The 13,885-nt window shown below is 36.8% G+C and overlaps 3 protein-coding genes across 3 annotated transcripts in view; 2 read left to right on the forward strand and 1 right to left on the reverse strand.

Moving 5' to 3' along the window:
• Positions 1 to 209, forward strand: part of ppfibp2b (PPFIA binding protein 2b) — an 80,124-nt gene extending 79,915 nt beyond the window's left edge. Inside the window, exon 26 of the mRNA XM_053235279.1 lies at positions 77 to 209. Coding sequence (XP_053091254.1) covers positions 77 to 100 — 24 coding nt within the window. The 3' untranslated portion in view covers positions 101 to 209. The remainder of the gene's footprint in view (positions 1 to 76) is intronic.
• On the forward strand, positions 117 to 2,028 carry rep15 (RAB15 effector protein). The gene has a single exon (XM_026946427.3). It carries the CDS (start codon positions 117 to 119, stop codon positions 834 to 836), a length of 720 nt encoding a protein of 239 aa, XP_026802228.1. The 3' UTR covers positions 837 to 2,028.
• A 139-nt stretch (positions 2,029 to 2,167) lies between these two features.
• LOC113546550 (NADH-cytochrome b5 reductase 2) lies at positions 2,168 to 8,412 on the reverse strand. The gene is made up of 9 exons (XM_026946484.3): positions 8,313 to 8,412; positions 7,282 to 7,440; positions 6,129 to 6,201; positions 5,936 to 6,042; positions 5,076 to 5,205; positions 4,762 to 4,845; positions 4,578 to 4,663; positions 3,390 to 3,489; positions 2,168 to 2,382 (listed from the first exon to the last, which is right to left on the reverse strand). The coding sequence occupies exons 1-9, from the start codon at positions 8,325 to 8,327 to the stop codon at positions 2,210 to 2,212; spliced, it is 927 nt and encodes a 308-aa protein (XP_026802285.3). The 5' UTR covers positions 8,328 to 8,412; the 3' UTR covers positions 2,168 to 2,209.
• Between the last annotated feature and the right edge of the window lie 5,473 nt (positions 8,413 to 13,885).

A 13,885-nucleotide genomic window follows, 5' to 3' on the forward strand; every position in this document is an offset into this window, starting at 1 on the left:
AATTTCTTTCAAACTAAAGCATATTAGAAAAGATACTGACACAAATTTGAATCATGATCAAATCTAATGTCTATAGTGCATTAGGGAAACAACTCTTTGACCCAGGATCAACCAAGATGACCCAAACAGAGAACCACTCCCAGACCAAACCCAGGCTATTCAAGTCCCTATGGTCCAGTTCCAACACACCCTCTGCTGCATCATGCTGTTCTCTCTTTAGTGACTGTGTTCATGTGGCTACATCCAGGACCTGCGAGTATCTTCACTTCACAGACCCGGATAAGAAGTTCCAGCCAAGCAGCGCAGCCCTGCGTGAGATCTTCCTAATGACTTACATCCAGCGCAGCTTCCAGCTGAACCTTGCCAATACCTTCAGCTGCACTGTGATGACTCAAGGACAGAGGTTCCTTCTGGGGACTGACTGGGTCTGGGCTGTGCTGGATACACCCAGTAAAAACCCCAGAATCCAGATTGCTGTGCAGGTCCTGCATCTTGCAGAGAACACTCAGGAGAATTTTGAGGAACATTCTATCATGGAGATGGAGTCATTTCAGAGAACCAGAGCTGAGAGACTGGTGGAGTTCTGCGCTGGAATTGGGAGGAGCTGCTTTGCTTTGTTCCTCTTCTTTGGACGTAAGAATGATCCCGGGAGCATCTGCGGCCTGCTGAGCAACAACCTGCATCAGGCGCTTGGGAAGTGTGTTAGAATTGATCAGGCATTTATCGAGGGGTTTTTCAAAGGGGCCAGGGGTTTTGTTACTGCCACTGGGATGCTGCAAGCGGTGGTTGGCAAGAAGGCTAATGACCCTCTCACCATGCTTGTCAAGTTCACATAATGTTATCAGATTCATGATCACCATCATCAGCTGATTTTGCTAATTACACCTGGCAAAGCCAATGGACAATTGGGGCAGACAGCCTTGCTGTGGTGTGCTTTGTGTCTGATGTAGCATACAGCACCTGGCCCTGATACTTCTGTCCACAGTCGGTCTTTTAACATCTATTTAGATATTTTCACAGAATTATTTCATGATGCTTTATGTATAATTTTAGCACAAGTGCCAGCTCCAGTTCTTTTTCAGACTTTGTTTGTAGACACATAATTCAAGACTGTGACTCACTGCTAATAAATAGATATTTAAAGGAATATTTCAGCCATAAATTAAACATAATACAATTTGCACTCTCCAAAACTGGGAACTAAGCTTCAATGACTTGTTATTAGCTTCATAACTCACTAACTGACTAAAGATGCAAACATAAGAGACCAAACATGTAGAAATTTGGAAAAGATGGGATAAAATTGGTGTGCATTTCTTTTTCTGCCTGAAATGCACCTTTAAAGTAACTCAGTAAAAATTTCGTATCTTAATCTGAATATTTGAGAGTGGGACGCATGTTTAGGAAATGAATACATTTTTAGCACTCATATTTCTGTACATTATGTTATAATAAAATACTCCATTATGTAAGGAATGAAACTCTTCGGAGCATGCTGTTATAGGAAAATAATCAACCATGTGGTGGTGTGATGTGGCCTGATCTGAAGCAGAGTTAATTTTCCATCCAGAACTGGATTATTTTCCTGATATGTTTTATTCCACTTATACTAAAGCAATTTGCTAATGATTATTCATTTAAATTTTAAATGATTTACAAACATGTCATTCTTTAGGTCCTGTTATCATTTGTGTTATAGCAGCTATAAACTAAAAGTATACAGCTGCTATAACACAAGTGATAACAGGATAATAATATAAATAAAATATAACACAAGTGATAACGAGTGATAACAGCTTTATGTCTGACTGTTGCAAAGTGCTGAAACTGGAGACTCCTTCCATAAATGTTACTTGTAAAAAATAAACATCTCACAGAAAACTTTGCCATATCAGTGATTATATGTTTTCTCTGTTAAATAGTCCCTTTGAATTAGCCATTACTATAGAAATGATAACGAATTCATTAATATAAACCCAGGATTTGTAGCTGCACTACTGACAGAGCTGTTATAGAAAATTAGATATAAGTTCTCATAAAGTACTTGAAGTAATTACATTTAGATTAATGCTAGATTAATACACAAAAAATACATTTTCGTTACATATTATTTATTTTTGTATGTACAATACAAAAGGTTCTTGAATATTATATCCAACACAATGACTTTATATATTTAATATTTATTTTACAAATGTATCTGATGGTGTCAGTATGTGAAAGTGTTTTGTGGGTCGTAGCCGAGTTTGGTGAGGTTTGGCAGGCATGCGTTCTGGATCATCGGGGGCGGGCCACACATCACGATCAGCACGTCATTGGCTGGAGGAGGAAGGTGCGCTTTCATCATTGAAGTGTCCACAAATCCTGTGCTGTACTCCCAACCTGGGGCATTAACAGACACAACACTGAGATATAAAACACTTTTTTTTTTCAATGACGTGTTCACTGTATGTTCTTATCTCAGCGGAAACTTCATATCACCTGTCATGTTTTATTCAACACTCATGTTTTTATTCACTAAATAGTTACAGTGTAAATGGCCAGAAAAGATATTTTACATGGTGTAAGTAGTATCAAGTTGCCTTTACATACACTAACATTAAAACATTAAAATGTTGATGTACAGTACATAATCATTACAATCGATGTGCTAAATAATATAAAAGCTATTTACTTTTAAATGCATATATTAATAATTCTAAAAAGGTTAAACAGTTCCCATGCATAAGTTCCCATGCTTATGATAGACAGTGAGAAACTATGTAACTATTACTATAACCTGTGATAATCGTCATCTAGTATCATCAGTGTCACTTCTGACTGGCGATTTTTAGTTAGTGGTCTGATTTTCAACTCAGCAGTGATAAGGTGTTTGAGACCCATACAACACTGCTGTACCTATTACACTCATATCAGCACCACACACACTACCATGTAAGTGTCACTGCAGTGTTGAAAAATGTCCACTACCTAAAATACACTGTATGGCCAAAGGTTTGTGGACACCGAACCATCACACCCATGTGTTTTTTTAAACATCTCATTCCAGACTTAATCCCCTTTTGCTGTTACAATAATCTCCACTCTTCTGGGAAGGCTTTCCACTAGATTTTTGAGCATGGATGTGTGACATCAGTTCGGGGAAGGCCCACATATGGGTATGATGGTCAGGTTTCCACAGAAATTTGGCCATATAGTGTATATCTGGTTAATGGTGATCCTCTGGTGAACTTTTTCCTCTAAAACAGGGTAAAAGGGAGCTGACACACTGTCCACATCAACGCACGGGCTGCAGTCAGTAATCGTACACCTACAACGTGACCTGTATGGTAGGTGAACCTGATAAATTGGCCAGCAGAAGAATTCATTTGTGATGTTTGTGTTTTTACCTTGTGGAGGTCGGTCTAGTGTGTACCATACGTGGAGTTTATCAGGGTGACTCTTCACGACTTCTTCCAGTTCCTTCCTTAACAAAATGTCCTTCTCAGTCTGTGCAAAGAGTTACAATATACAGTAGATAAGTATAAAACATTCTTCTGCAATAAAAAAAAGACAAGCGAGCATAACCTCTAGATATAGAGGGCTTCTTGTCAGTGTTTATTTGTCAGCCAGAATGAGTTTGATTCATTTACGTAAAGAAAAATTGTATGTATTATTTAAAGAAAAAGTGAATGTAAGCTGAAAATTGCTGAAAATTTGTAAAAATATAATTAAAATAAATCTTGCACAGAACAAATGAACCTTTCAATTATCCAGCAGTCCTCCTGTCTTTAGTGATTGTAAAGTATAATTCACACAAATAGAAAGTGAAAAGTCAGCTGAAAAGGGCATATTTGCAGTTTAAAAGAAACCTAAACTAGTCAATACTAAACAAAACCCCTCAGTTAAGCCATGGTTACTATGCTATGTCTGTGTTACTATACTTTAACAGTTAATATACAGTAAGTTTCACATGCGCTTTATCATTCACTACCGATGACGTGTTACGGGTGTGTCAGCGAAGCCGGCTTCAATTAATTTGCCTTAATAGACACCAAATCTTGTGGGTGTTCTGCTCTGTGTAATCACCTGACATGACTGTCACTGATAGGATGCATGAATCTACAGTCTGGGCTAGAAAGAAATCAGCCCTAGTCTCACTTATTAATACTATATTTTTCTTATGAGTTGCTGGTGATGCTATTCTTGGTACCACAACAGTAAATAAAATCAACTTTGAGCCATTTTTCACAGCAAATAAGACAATGTGGATGCCAAAAATTGACCCCTCTTTTTTTTAAGCCCTATTAGACCATTTATACAAGCCAGCTCTGGTTATATATATAGTTACAGTGAAGTACCACTCTAAAATCATGGTATTGAAATGCGTCAGAGCTTGATCATTAATGTTTTAGAACTATAGTGTAACACCATAATAAACAATGATGGTTTTCCTAAGGGTTATTCTAGATAGAACATGTTTCATATGAATGAAGTGATATTAATCTTTGCATATGACTTGGTCCATCATTACGAATTAGCAAGACCATCCAAAATATAGTAGTGCAAAATTAGAAAAGTTAATAAGTGTGACTTACCTGGTTGGCAAAAATAAGGGAGCACTTGGTATCATCTGCAGGATCTGCTGTGATACTGCGGATAAGCTGCAGCATTGGAGTGATGCCTGTATAGACATCACCACCAGCATGAACAACAATCAGATATAATCTGAGTCTTTATGCATTAACAGTTTCATGAAATGTATATACTGTATATACTGACCTGTACCACCAGCGATCATTCCCACATGTTTAAACTTCCGCAGCTTGGCATCAGACTTCTTATCAGGCTTTATAGCAAACTGACCTTAAAGAGAAAAAAAAATTAATCACTGAGAATTCAGTTAAATCACAAAATATATTCATGTTGCAATGCAATTTATTTAGAAGCCTTAACTGATGCTGCCCTCTGTTGGTTAGCAGTGACAGTTATTTATTACACACCTTTTGGTCCAGGAATTCTCAATGTGAATCACTTCAATTTATTGACCTTTTTTTTTTTTCATTCTTCTAGCCGTTTATTCTGAGCTTCCTTACCGTTGCCGTTGTACACCAGCAGGCCGTTTGGCCCTCGGAAGTCGATGGTGTCTCCGATCTTCATATCATTCAGGTACTGAGACATTTTGCCCCCATCAGGGTAGTTTGGGTGTGTGTTTTTGTAATATACCTAGTTAAAATTAAAGGGGTTAGTCAGCTGTATTCAGAGACATTCAGAGTCTAATCAAAATGATTAGGGGTCAGAGGTCAGAGAATATAATCAGGGTTAATACAGGTCAAAACATCATTTTTTTTTTTCCTGACCAAATCATATTGCCAAACTTTATAAATTTTTTGAAAAATTATTCTTCGACTATACATAATTAGCATATCTTGGAAGTAGAATTCCTAAGAAGTATTTACCTAAATTATGATTTTGAACTAAGCAAAAATGTTAATGGTATTTAAAACAATAGTAGCTCAGTATTAAATTGTGCATGATTTCTTTCTTGTGATAGAGAGTTTGTTTCTTTTAAAGTAAAAAAATAATCTAAAGTAAAAATCTAATAATAAATAATTTTTTAACTGTATGTTAATGGTTGGCTAGCATTAGTGTTATTGACTAGCAGTTGATTAGCATGATCACCCAGAACCAGCAAACATTTTTTAGCAAGTTAGCAGGAGAAAGATATCTCTACAAGGACATCTCTACAAGGTTTTGAACTTGTATTTAATCCCTTACTGGAATCACTTGAATCCAATTTCGTATAAAGTTCACTATATCTCTAATGAGCGAGAGATAATTTCTTAGAATGAAATAAGAAAAGCTACAATGGATAACCCTACCTCTTTACTTTAACTATATACTGTATATTGTTAACGTCTGGGGCAAGACGCTCCACTTGTGGTTTATTTCCTACCTTTATGACTAGATCGACGTGTCCTTGGTCCTCGTCACTGGAGACGGGAGTGTAAGCTCGGATCACCAGGTTCCCATTGACTTTAGCAGACAGGTACACGTGCTGACCTTTTAGAAGGTAGGAGAAAACAGGAGCATTGATATCAATATAGAACACAGGTGAGACAAGTGTGAGATAAGGTGAGGGTTCATACCAACTGGAAGGCCGAGCACATGAAGAGGAGAGGGAAGACCGAAGCGGAATCTCTTCGTGTCGTGTGAAATGTCCTGTCATGATTAGAAACCCCAAAAAAGGACAAGTGAATTAAAACTAAATACTGAATCAGTCATGTGACATAAATATTTAATTGGTAATTGGTTCAGATGTGAGAATTTACAAAGTACAATTTCTTTGTTACTACACTTAACTTTGAGGGTTTTTTCCTTTCATCTCATTCTTTTGACTTTTAAGTCCTTCATTCCAAAGAAAATACATTTTCATGCATCACTGCATTTCTTGATAATCATATTTGTTTTCATTCATACAGCAGCTTTTTAGCATCAGACAACTTCAAGGAGTTGATCTAAATTCCTAAAAAGTCTAAAATTTATCAGCTATGATAATGAGAGTGAGACCTAATCCCCATCAAAATTAGAGCTAGAGTTATCATTAGAGTTATTAGCATGCTAGCTAACATTGGAGAGATTAGGAATAAAGCTGCTGTTAGTTAGCTTTAGCTAATGTTTTCCTACAGTACGCTCCTTGGTTCTTTGGTGATAGAGGCACTAGTTTACCATCTCTAATGAAAATCAGTGTGTGACTTGAAAGTGAGGCGACTTTATCTTTTTGTGATTCTTTCTCATACCTTTACTTTAATATTTAAAGAGTTTATACTTTTCTACTTTAAACTGAGTGAAGAATTTGAATTTTATAAGATTCATCGCCTCTGTCTAGAAATGATACTTTAATTGTTTGTTCTATTCGCAGACCAAGCATTAATTTCTAGAAAGAAGCTAAAGTACCTGCCTATAGAACAAGAAAATTTCAAACCTGAAACCTGAAATTTTCTAGAAATAGGCTTAAAAATCATATATTGACTTTATCATTATATCATAACGGGAAGAGTGATTAGATTAATTTGATATCATTCAATATCATTTTGCTTGATTATAATTTTTTCCCCCGGTGTATACAGGTTTTTATTCATCCTGCTTGCTGAATGTCAAATTATACAGCTCCAGGTACCTTAAGTATATCTAGTAGATGTTTATAAAAGACATTTATGTCATAACTTTCATTCAATCATAGCAGCACTTTCATTTCAGCCATTTCTGTCAGTGTGTTCTTTAGTTTTCTTCATGACTGACCTCCTTCTCTATGAGGGGCAGCGGATATTTAACACTGGGATCCTGCAGAGTTTTGGGGAGCTTGCTCATTTTTTTTCTCCCTTCAGAGTTTCCTGCATTCAGGAAGAAGAAAAGGACTGTGGCTAACACTGCTACGAGTCCAATCAGCACGGGAAACATCTGCAACACACAAGTACACACTCATTTATTTCGTTATATCAAACAAATTATAATGCATTCTTCACTGGCGGAAAAAACACTGTACAGGTTTATACTTTTGTTCACTAATGCGTAAAGAATGTAAAACAGATTAGGACTTTCATCAGGGTCTGGGATTTATATATCAAAAAGCACTACAATCTGTAAGATTTATAAATTTAGGCTTAATATATTACAGGAGTCCACTCCTGACATCAAATATCAATGAATCTCACACATGGCTTTCTCAAACAAATCGATTTGTCTGTTATTTGTCTTAAATCACCTCCAAAAGTATTGGCAGCCCTCAAAAGAATGGGCCAAGATGTCAGAAAAAATAAACATTATACACAACAATTTAATATTTTCATGGAAGAAGCTACTTTCAAAAAATGTACAAGCATTTTTCTCAAACTACATGTAGCAAAATTGTTGACATTTATTTATTCTAAAAAATAAAATAAATGCCCCTCATTGCTTAATATATTAACTTCAAATATTATTTTTTGCTAATTTTCGTTAAGAAATAATTCTGAAAAGTCTCTATTCATTCAAATCAACTTCCGATTAATGATGAAATCACCCAAGTGTAATTAAGTGTGCATACACTTCCCTGTAGACTTAATACAACTGATATAGGAATATCAGAATATACAGAATATGTGATTTTTTCAAATTCAGAGATCGAAACATTTGTAAACATACAAATTCTAGAGCACTTATTTCTGAATAACAGTGCGTTCATTTCTGCAGCAGCCTGTCAGCGTCTAGGAGGGGGTAATAACTTTTGAGTGAAGGAATGTTGAATTCTATAGCAGGAGTGAGAAAATGTGATAAGGAAAGTGTAGTCTTACCAGCGTTTGCTCCATGTTGTCCTCTCTGATCTGTGCACTGTGTGAGTTTAGCTCTACTTTAGCTCTATCTCTCACCAACACTCTGACCTTTGCACTGAAGCCATTTAGAAAGGGAGAGTAAAGGTAAGATGGATGGAGCCAACATGCTCCATCCAATTGCAGCACAGCAATCGTGGCACTTTCATGCCCCAGCCAATGACAGCTGATTATCTGAGTGAGCAAGCTGTGAATGGGAATGGTGTGGGATCACCCCACGGCCTCGTTCTAAAGAGACAAGGCGGGGAGAGAAGCAGATCATTGCTCGTGTTTAAATCTCTAAAATTTAAAGGAGAGTAGGTTTTCTATTTGCTAAGAAGTTGAAAATGCATGGCATAGTAATGTATTTAATATTTTTTGAAATGTTGAAATATGGAGCATGCAAATGATCAGGGATCATTCATTCATTCATCTTCTGTAAGTGCTATATCACAGACACTCACACATTCATGTACATCTAGTGACAGTGTAAAGTCTCCAAATCCACTTCCTGACATGTTTTTTTTAGGAGATTGGAGGAAACTGGAGAACCAGGAAGAAACTCACACTGACTCTGGGAGACTCTGTAACTCCACACACTCAGAAACCCGAGCTCAGGATCGAACCACGGACCCTGGAGCTGTGAGAAGCATTACCCACTACACCAGATCCCTCCAGGATCTTTTTTTTTTTAAAGCATATTTATATATTTAAATATGTATCAAATACGTCATATTAAATCATCCAATACTTCATTAAAAATCTATACAGTGTATAGATACCTCAAATCATATGTAATACAAAAAATACATCATAAACTGTGACTGTATCATTTTATTCCATGTGATAAATAATTATGAAAAGATTTTTCTTTTCAGTTTTTCCCGAAACAAATCATTTAGAGTTCTGTAGAGAAGAAATAAACCAAAATGATAAATATCAAACCATATTAATAATAGTTATATTAATAAAATAATATTTTCATTTTTTTCTTTCAGATCTATCCAGTCATATTTCTATATTTCTATAACTCTACCATTTCTGAAACCTTTATTTCCAATCCAGATCTCTTTCTACTGCTCAGATTCTTTCCTTTGAGCCAGATCAAGTGATTAGATGAGAAATAAACTCTTTCCAGGAGCTGTATTGGACGTGCCTGCTTTCTCTCAGTGCCATCTGCAAGACAGCTTTGTTGCATTGTGTGTAATTTATCATGACACACAAGTCTGGAAAAGGGAAAAACTAAATTAAACATGAAAACCTGGTACCAATTTTCTGAGATATGAACCAGGTGTGTGGCCATAACAGCTATGGTTTAGACCTCAGGAAAGAATGTAGTCCAATATACGAATATATAGTCCATTATATAGACTATAAATAGATAATATACAGTGTACCACAGCATATACACACAGTTCATTGTACAGACTCTGCATCAATAAAGCAGGGGTAAAGCAGAAACTATAAAAAAACAGAGATTAAAATCAACCTACATGAAAATTTATACCAGTTTTGAGTATGTCCTGTTAAAATTTCCAGCCTTACAGTAGTTTTTAGGGCATCAATCTGCACAAATGTTAAAACAAAATCAAAAACAGTGAGTTTGGATACACTGCCACTTTATCTTATTGTGCTTTTTTCAGTCTGTGGTCCAATAGAGGGTTTTTTTGTGAATTTTACATGTGATTACTTGCTGAAAATAAGTGTCCATTTTGTACCAAAAACCTTTGACAAAGCTAATGCTGACCCACAACTATTAAAAACAGCTAAATAACCTGTTAGCTTGCTAGGTTTTTTAATTTGTTGATGTCAGCTTTAAACAAATGGATACATTTAATCTGAGTGCACTGTTTATCCTCATAGAAAACTGGATATTAACTAGATATTAACGTTTGTTTTTGCTGCATCATTTTCGTCTTTAATTTCCAAAATTTAAAGGTTTTGGGTGTGTAACTAAAAACGCACAAAAATTAATCACAATGGTGTCCTCAAGTGGATTTGATGAACAGGTGGTCATGTGATTATGTAGTACAGGCTACCAAATGATAAATTCATAATGCATTGTAATACTGGGCATAGCATGCAGCTACGCAAGTATGCAAGTATGCAAATTTCCATCCTAGTGCTCAAAAAAAAAAAAAAAAAAGGAATATGGCCACTAGAAGGCACTGTAAGTGCATTTGTTCTTGCTCATGTAGTGAATCAGCAGCTCTTGTTCACAAAAAGTAGAAGATTCTGTGCAGCATAGAAATCAGAATTCATGAATTTTAATAAAAGTGTCTTTTACCGATCATGTGATATGTCCAAAATAGCACCATTCGCACTATATAGTGCACTATTTTGGACATTTTGCCTATTTCTAGTCATGACCTGAAGCATAGAGGTGAATATCCATTGCTCTTATGCAATCCCACAATGCACTGCAGTAAGAATTCAAACTATGTATCCTAGAACAGTGGTTCTCAAAGTGACCCTAACCCTAGGTGTTTTTTTTTTTTTTTTTTTCACATTTAGTTACAGTCATGGAAATCATAAACCATCATTATCAACGATAATATTATATTTATTATTGTTCTTGCAGTCATTAAACTGACTGGTCATTTGAGTTGAACAGGTTTAATCCAAACCTCACTATTTCAAAAACAATTCAGCTTATAAATAATCTCAACTTGGTGGAACGTTCAGTAACAGAAAGCTCTGTGGCTCTAATAAATAGACCGAAAGTTATTGCTATAGGGGCGGCGAAATGTTCCCTGAGAATCCCCTGAATCTTCCCTGAGATATTCCAAGGAAAAAATCCAGATCTTTGTAAGGAATCAGGAGCTGGGCTTCAGGAAATAGTTACATTTCTAAGAATGATCCAAGATATTACATTTTGTGTATTAATATTGTTCATTTGTAGAGGGTTGGCCTTTTTCCAGTAAAGTGGATAGGAATTTCCTAGAGGTCGTATGAGGAGTACCATAAACCCATCTCCTACTTTTACTTGAATTTACACCTCTGGGATAGTCTTCCTTAAGAGTGTTACAGGTCTATGGGTTACAAACCTGAGTTATGCCGGAAATCTCACTGTTCATCGCCATGTAGCTCTCCTCGGCCCTCATCCTTCTTGACTCAAGCATCATGTTACGAGGCACAGAATATACAGAACAGGCACACACACATACACACACACACACACACACACAAAACACAAGAGCAACAACTATTGTGGAAGTGTGAAGGGGTGTGTGTTTAGCCAGTGTTCACACACTTTGATCACACACTGTGATCTAATATTGCTGGACAGTGACCCCTTTTTCAGCTAATCTTTTTTTTTCCATTTTGGATTAACATTAGAGATGTAAAGCATGAGGACGGAGAGACGTTAAGTGTTGATTGGAAGAGACCTGACGCCAACTTTAAGCCGTTTCTGTCAATAAAGAAGCACAGGAATGATGAATGATAAACAGAGGTATGTCGTTGTCAATGTAAATGAGGTAAATGTCATGTTGAGTCATCACACACACACACACACACACACACACACACACACACACAGGTACTGCACAAACAGGCCTCTGTGTTTAACTTAACTCTCCGCTATTAAGCTTTCTCTCAGAGGCTGTTGAGTAAACAGAAGTTTGGCATATCCATCTGTCCACTCCTCATTCCCACAGCATAGAAGCTTCCAGAAAGAAGGATATGCTGACTGACCGGAGGCAGAAAGATGGGTTTGGCATGAGTGTGCGAGAAGAAGATGGTTCATGTTGAAGGTGAACTGTTTTCCTGTTAATGTGGCATTATTTCACTGTATACAGTAACTGAATCAAAATACATCAAAGCAAATCAATATGAATAAAGACAGTATACAGGAAAAAGAAAGATTGACAGAATGAAGAACAGAGGAGAGAGAGAAACAGGGAGAGAAGAAGAAAGGATAAGCAAAACAAAAGGTAGGCAGAGAGTGAGAGAGGGCAAAAAAGAAGAAAAAGAAGCAGAAAAGATCAGCAAAAAAAGGTGGAGGAAGAGAAAGGATAAAGCAAAAATAAAAGAAAGGAGAGAGAGAGAATGAAAGAGATGGTCAAGTAGAGGGCGAGACAGAGGTTAGGGGTCTGACAGGAAAAAAATGTCAAGAAAAATATGCAGGGAGAGAAAGAGGGAAGCAAAAAAAGAAAAAAGATAAGAGGGAGGAGAGAGGGGATAGAAATAGAAAAACAAAAAAAGAAGGAGAGAGAAGAAAAAAATAAAAGAGAAAGAGAGAGAAGAAAAAGAAAGATGGTCAGGTAGAGAGAGAGATTAAGGGTCTGATGGGAAAAATTATGAGGAAAAATGGAGGGAGAATAAGAGAAAAGGAGAAGTAGATGCTATACATAAAAAGAAAACAGTAGTGGGAGTGGGGATGGAAAAGGAAGATGGTGAAAGAGAGGGCGAGGCAAAGACTAAGGGTCTGATAAGAGAAATATCAGAAACATAACTGACAGAGAGAGAGAAGAGACAGAGTAAAAGAGAAGAGGAATGTATAAGTAAAAAGAAAGGAAGAGTACAGGGGGAGAGGACATAGAAATAGAATAAAAATGAATGATAAGGAGGGAGAGGGATAAAACAAAGAGAAAGGGAGAGAAGAAGAAGAAGAAGAAGAAAGAGATGGTGTGTGTGTGTGTGTGTGTGAGAGAGAGAGAGAGAGAGAGAGAGAGTAGTAAAGCATGAAGAGGCAAGAGAGAAGAGAAGAGAGAAGAATATAGGGAGTTAAAGTAAAAAAGTAAGAAAGAGAGGGAGAATGTGGGAGTGGAGGGTGAGAAAAAAGGTGAGAGAAACAGAAAAAGAGAGAGATAAAGGTGCATGAAAGAGTGTAACATTAAAGACTGTGACAGTAAGAACAGAAGAACAAAGAGTAGGAGCATAAGTGAAAAAAAATGAGAGTGAGAAAGGGGAGGATGAAAGAATGAAAGAAAGAAAAAAAGAAAGAAAGAAAGAAAGAAAAGGAGAATGAGATAAGTATGACACTGTAACCTTTGTTCAAAGTGAGAAGATGAAAGGATGTGTGTGTGTGTGTGTGTGTGTGTGTGTGTTCCTGTCTGGCTCATCAGAAAGCTCTCGTCACCGTTAGTACAGCACTCAGCGTGAGACACAGCATCACTGATTCTAACCACTGCACATCAGATCGTAACATTTAACACCCAACTCATTTACCACTCGTTTAGATATTCAGAGAAACTGAACTGAATCAGAGATGTTGTGAGTCTTTGCACCTTAAAGTCGTCCAGCTCAGAAGCAGCGAGACCATGAGACATTCCACGTGATCCTGAGAGGAACACACACACACACACACACACACACACACACACTAGCAGTCACAGTGCAGATTCCTCAGACTGCCATGTGTCTGAATTGTCTCTATTCAATAAATAGTGAGTCTTCCTAGACTGTGATAATGTCTAAAAGCATAGTGTATTATATCTGAATCAATCCCAAAATGCATTGCAGTAGATTAGAATCCAGTCAATGTAGTCTAGGGCCATGGTTCTCAAAGTCCGCAAGTTTCATCCTTTTGTTACAATGGTGGAAATCACCCACTG

The sequence above is a fragment of the Pangasianodon hypophthalmus genome, chromosome 7 (assembly GCF_027358585.1).
Source record: "Pangasianodon hypophthalmus isolate fPanHyp1 chromosome 7, fPanHyp1.pri, whole genome shotgun sequence".
Taxonomy (NCBI): Eukaryota; Metazoa; Chordata; class Actinopteri; order Siluriformes; family Pangasiidae; genus Pangasianodon; species Pangasianodon hypophthalmus.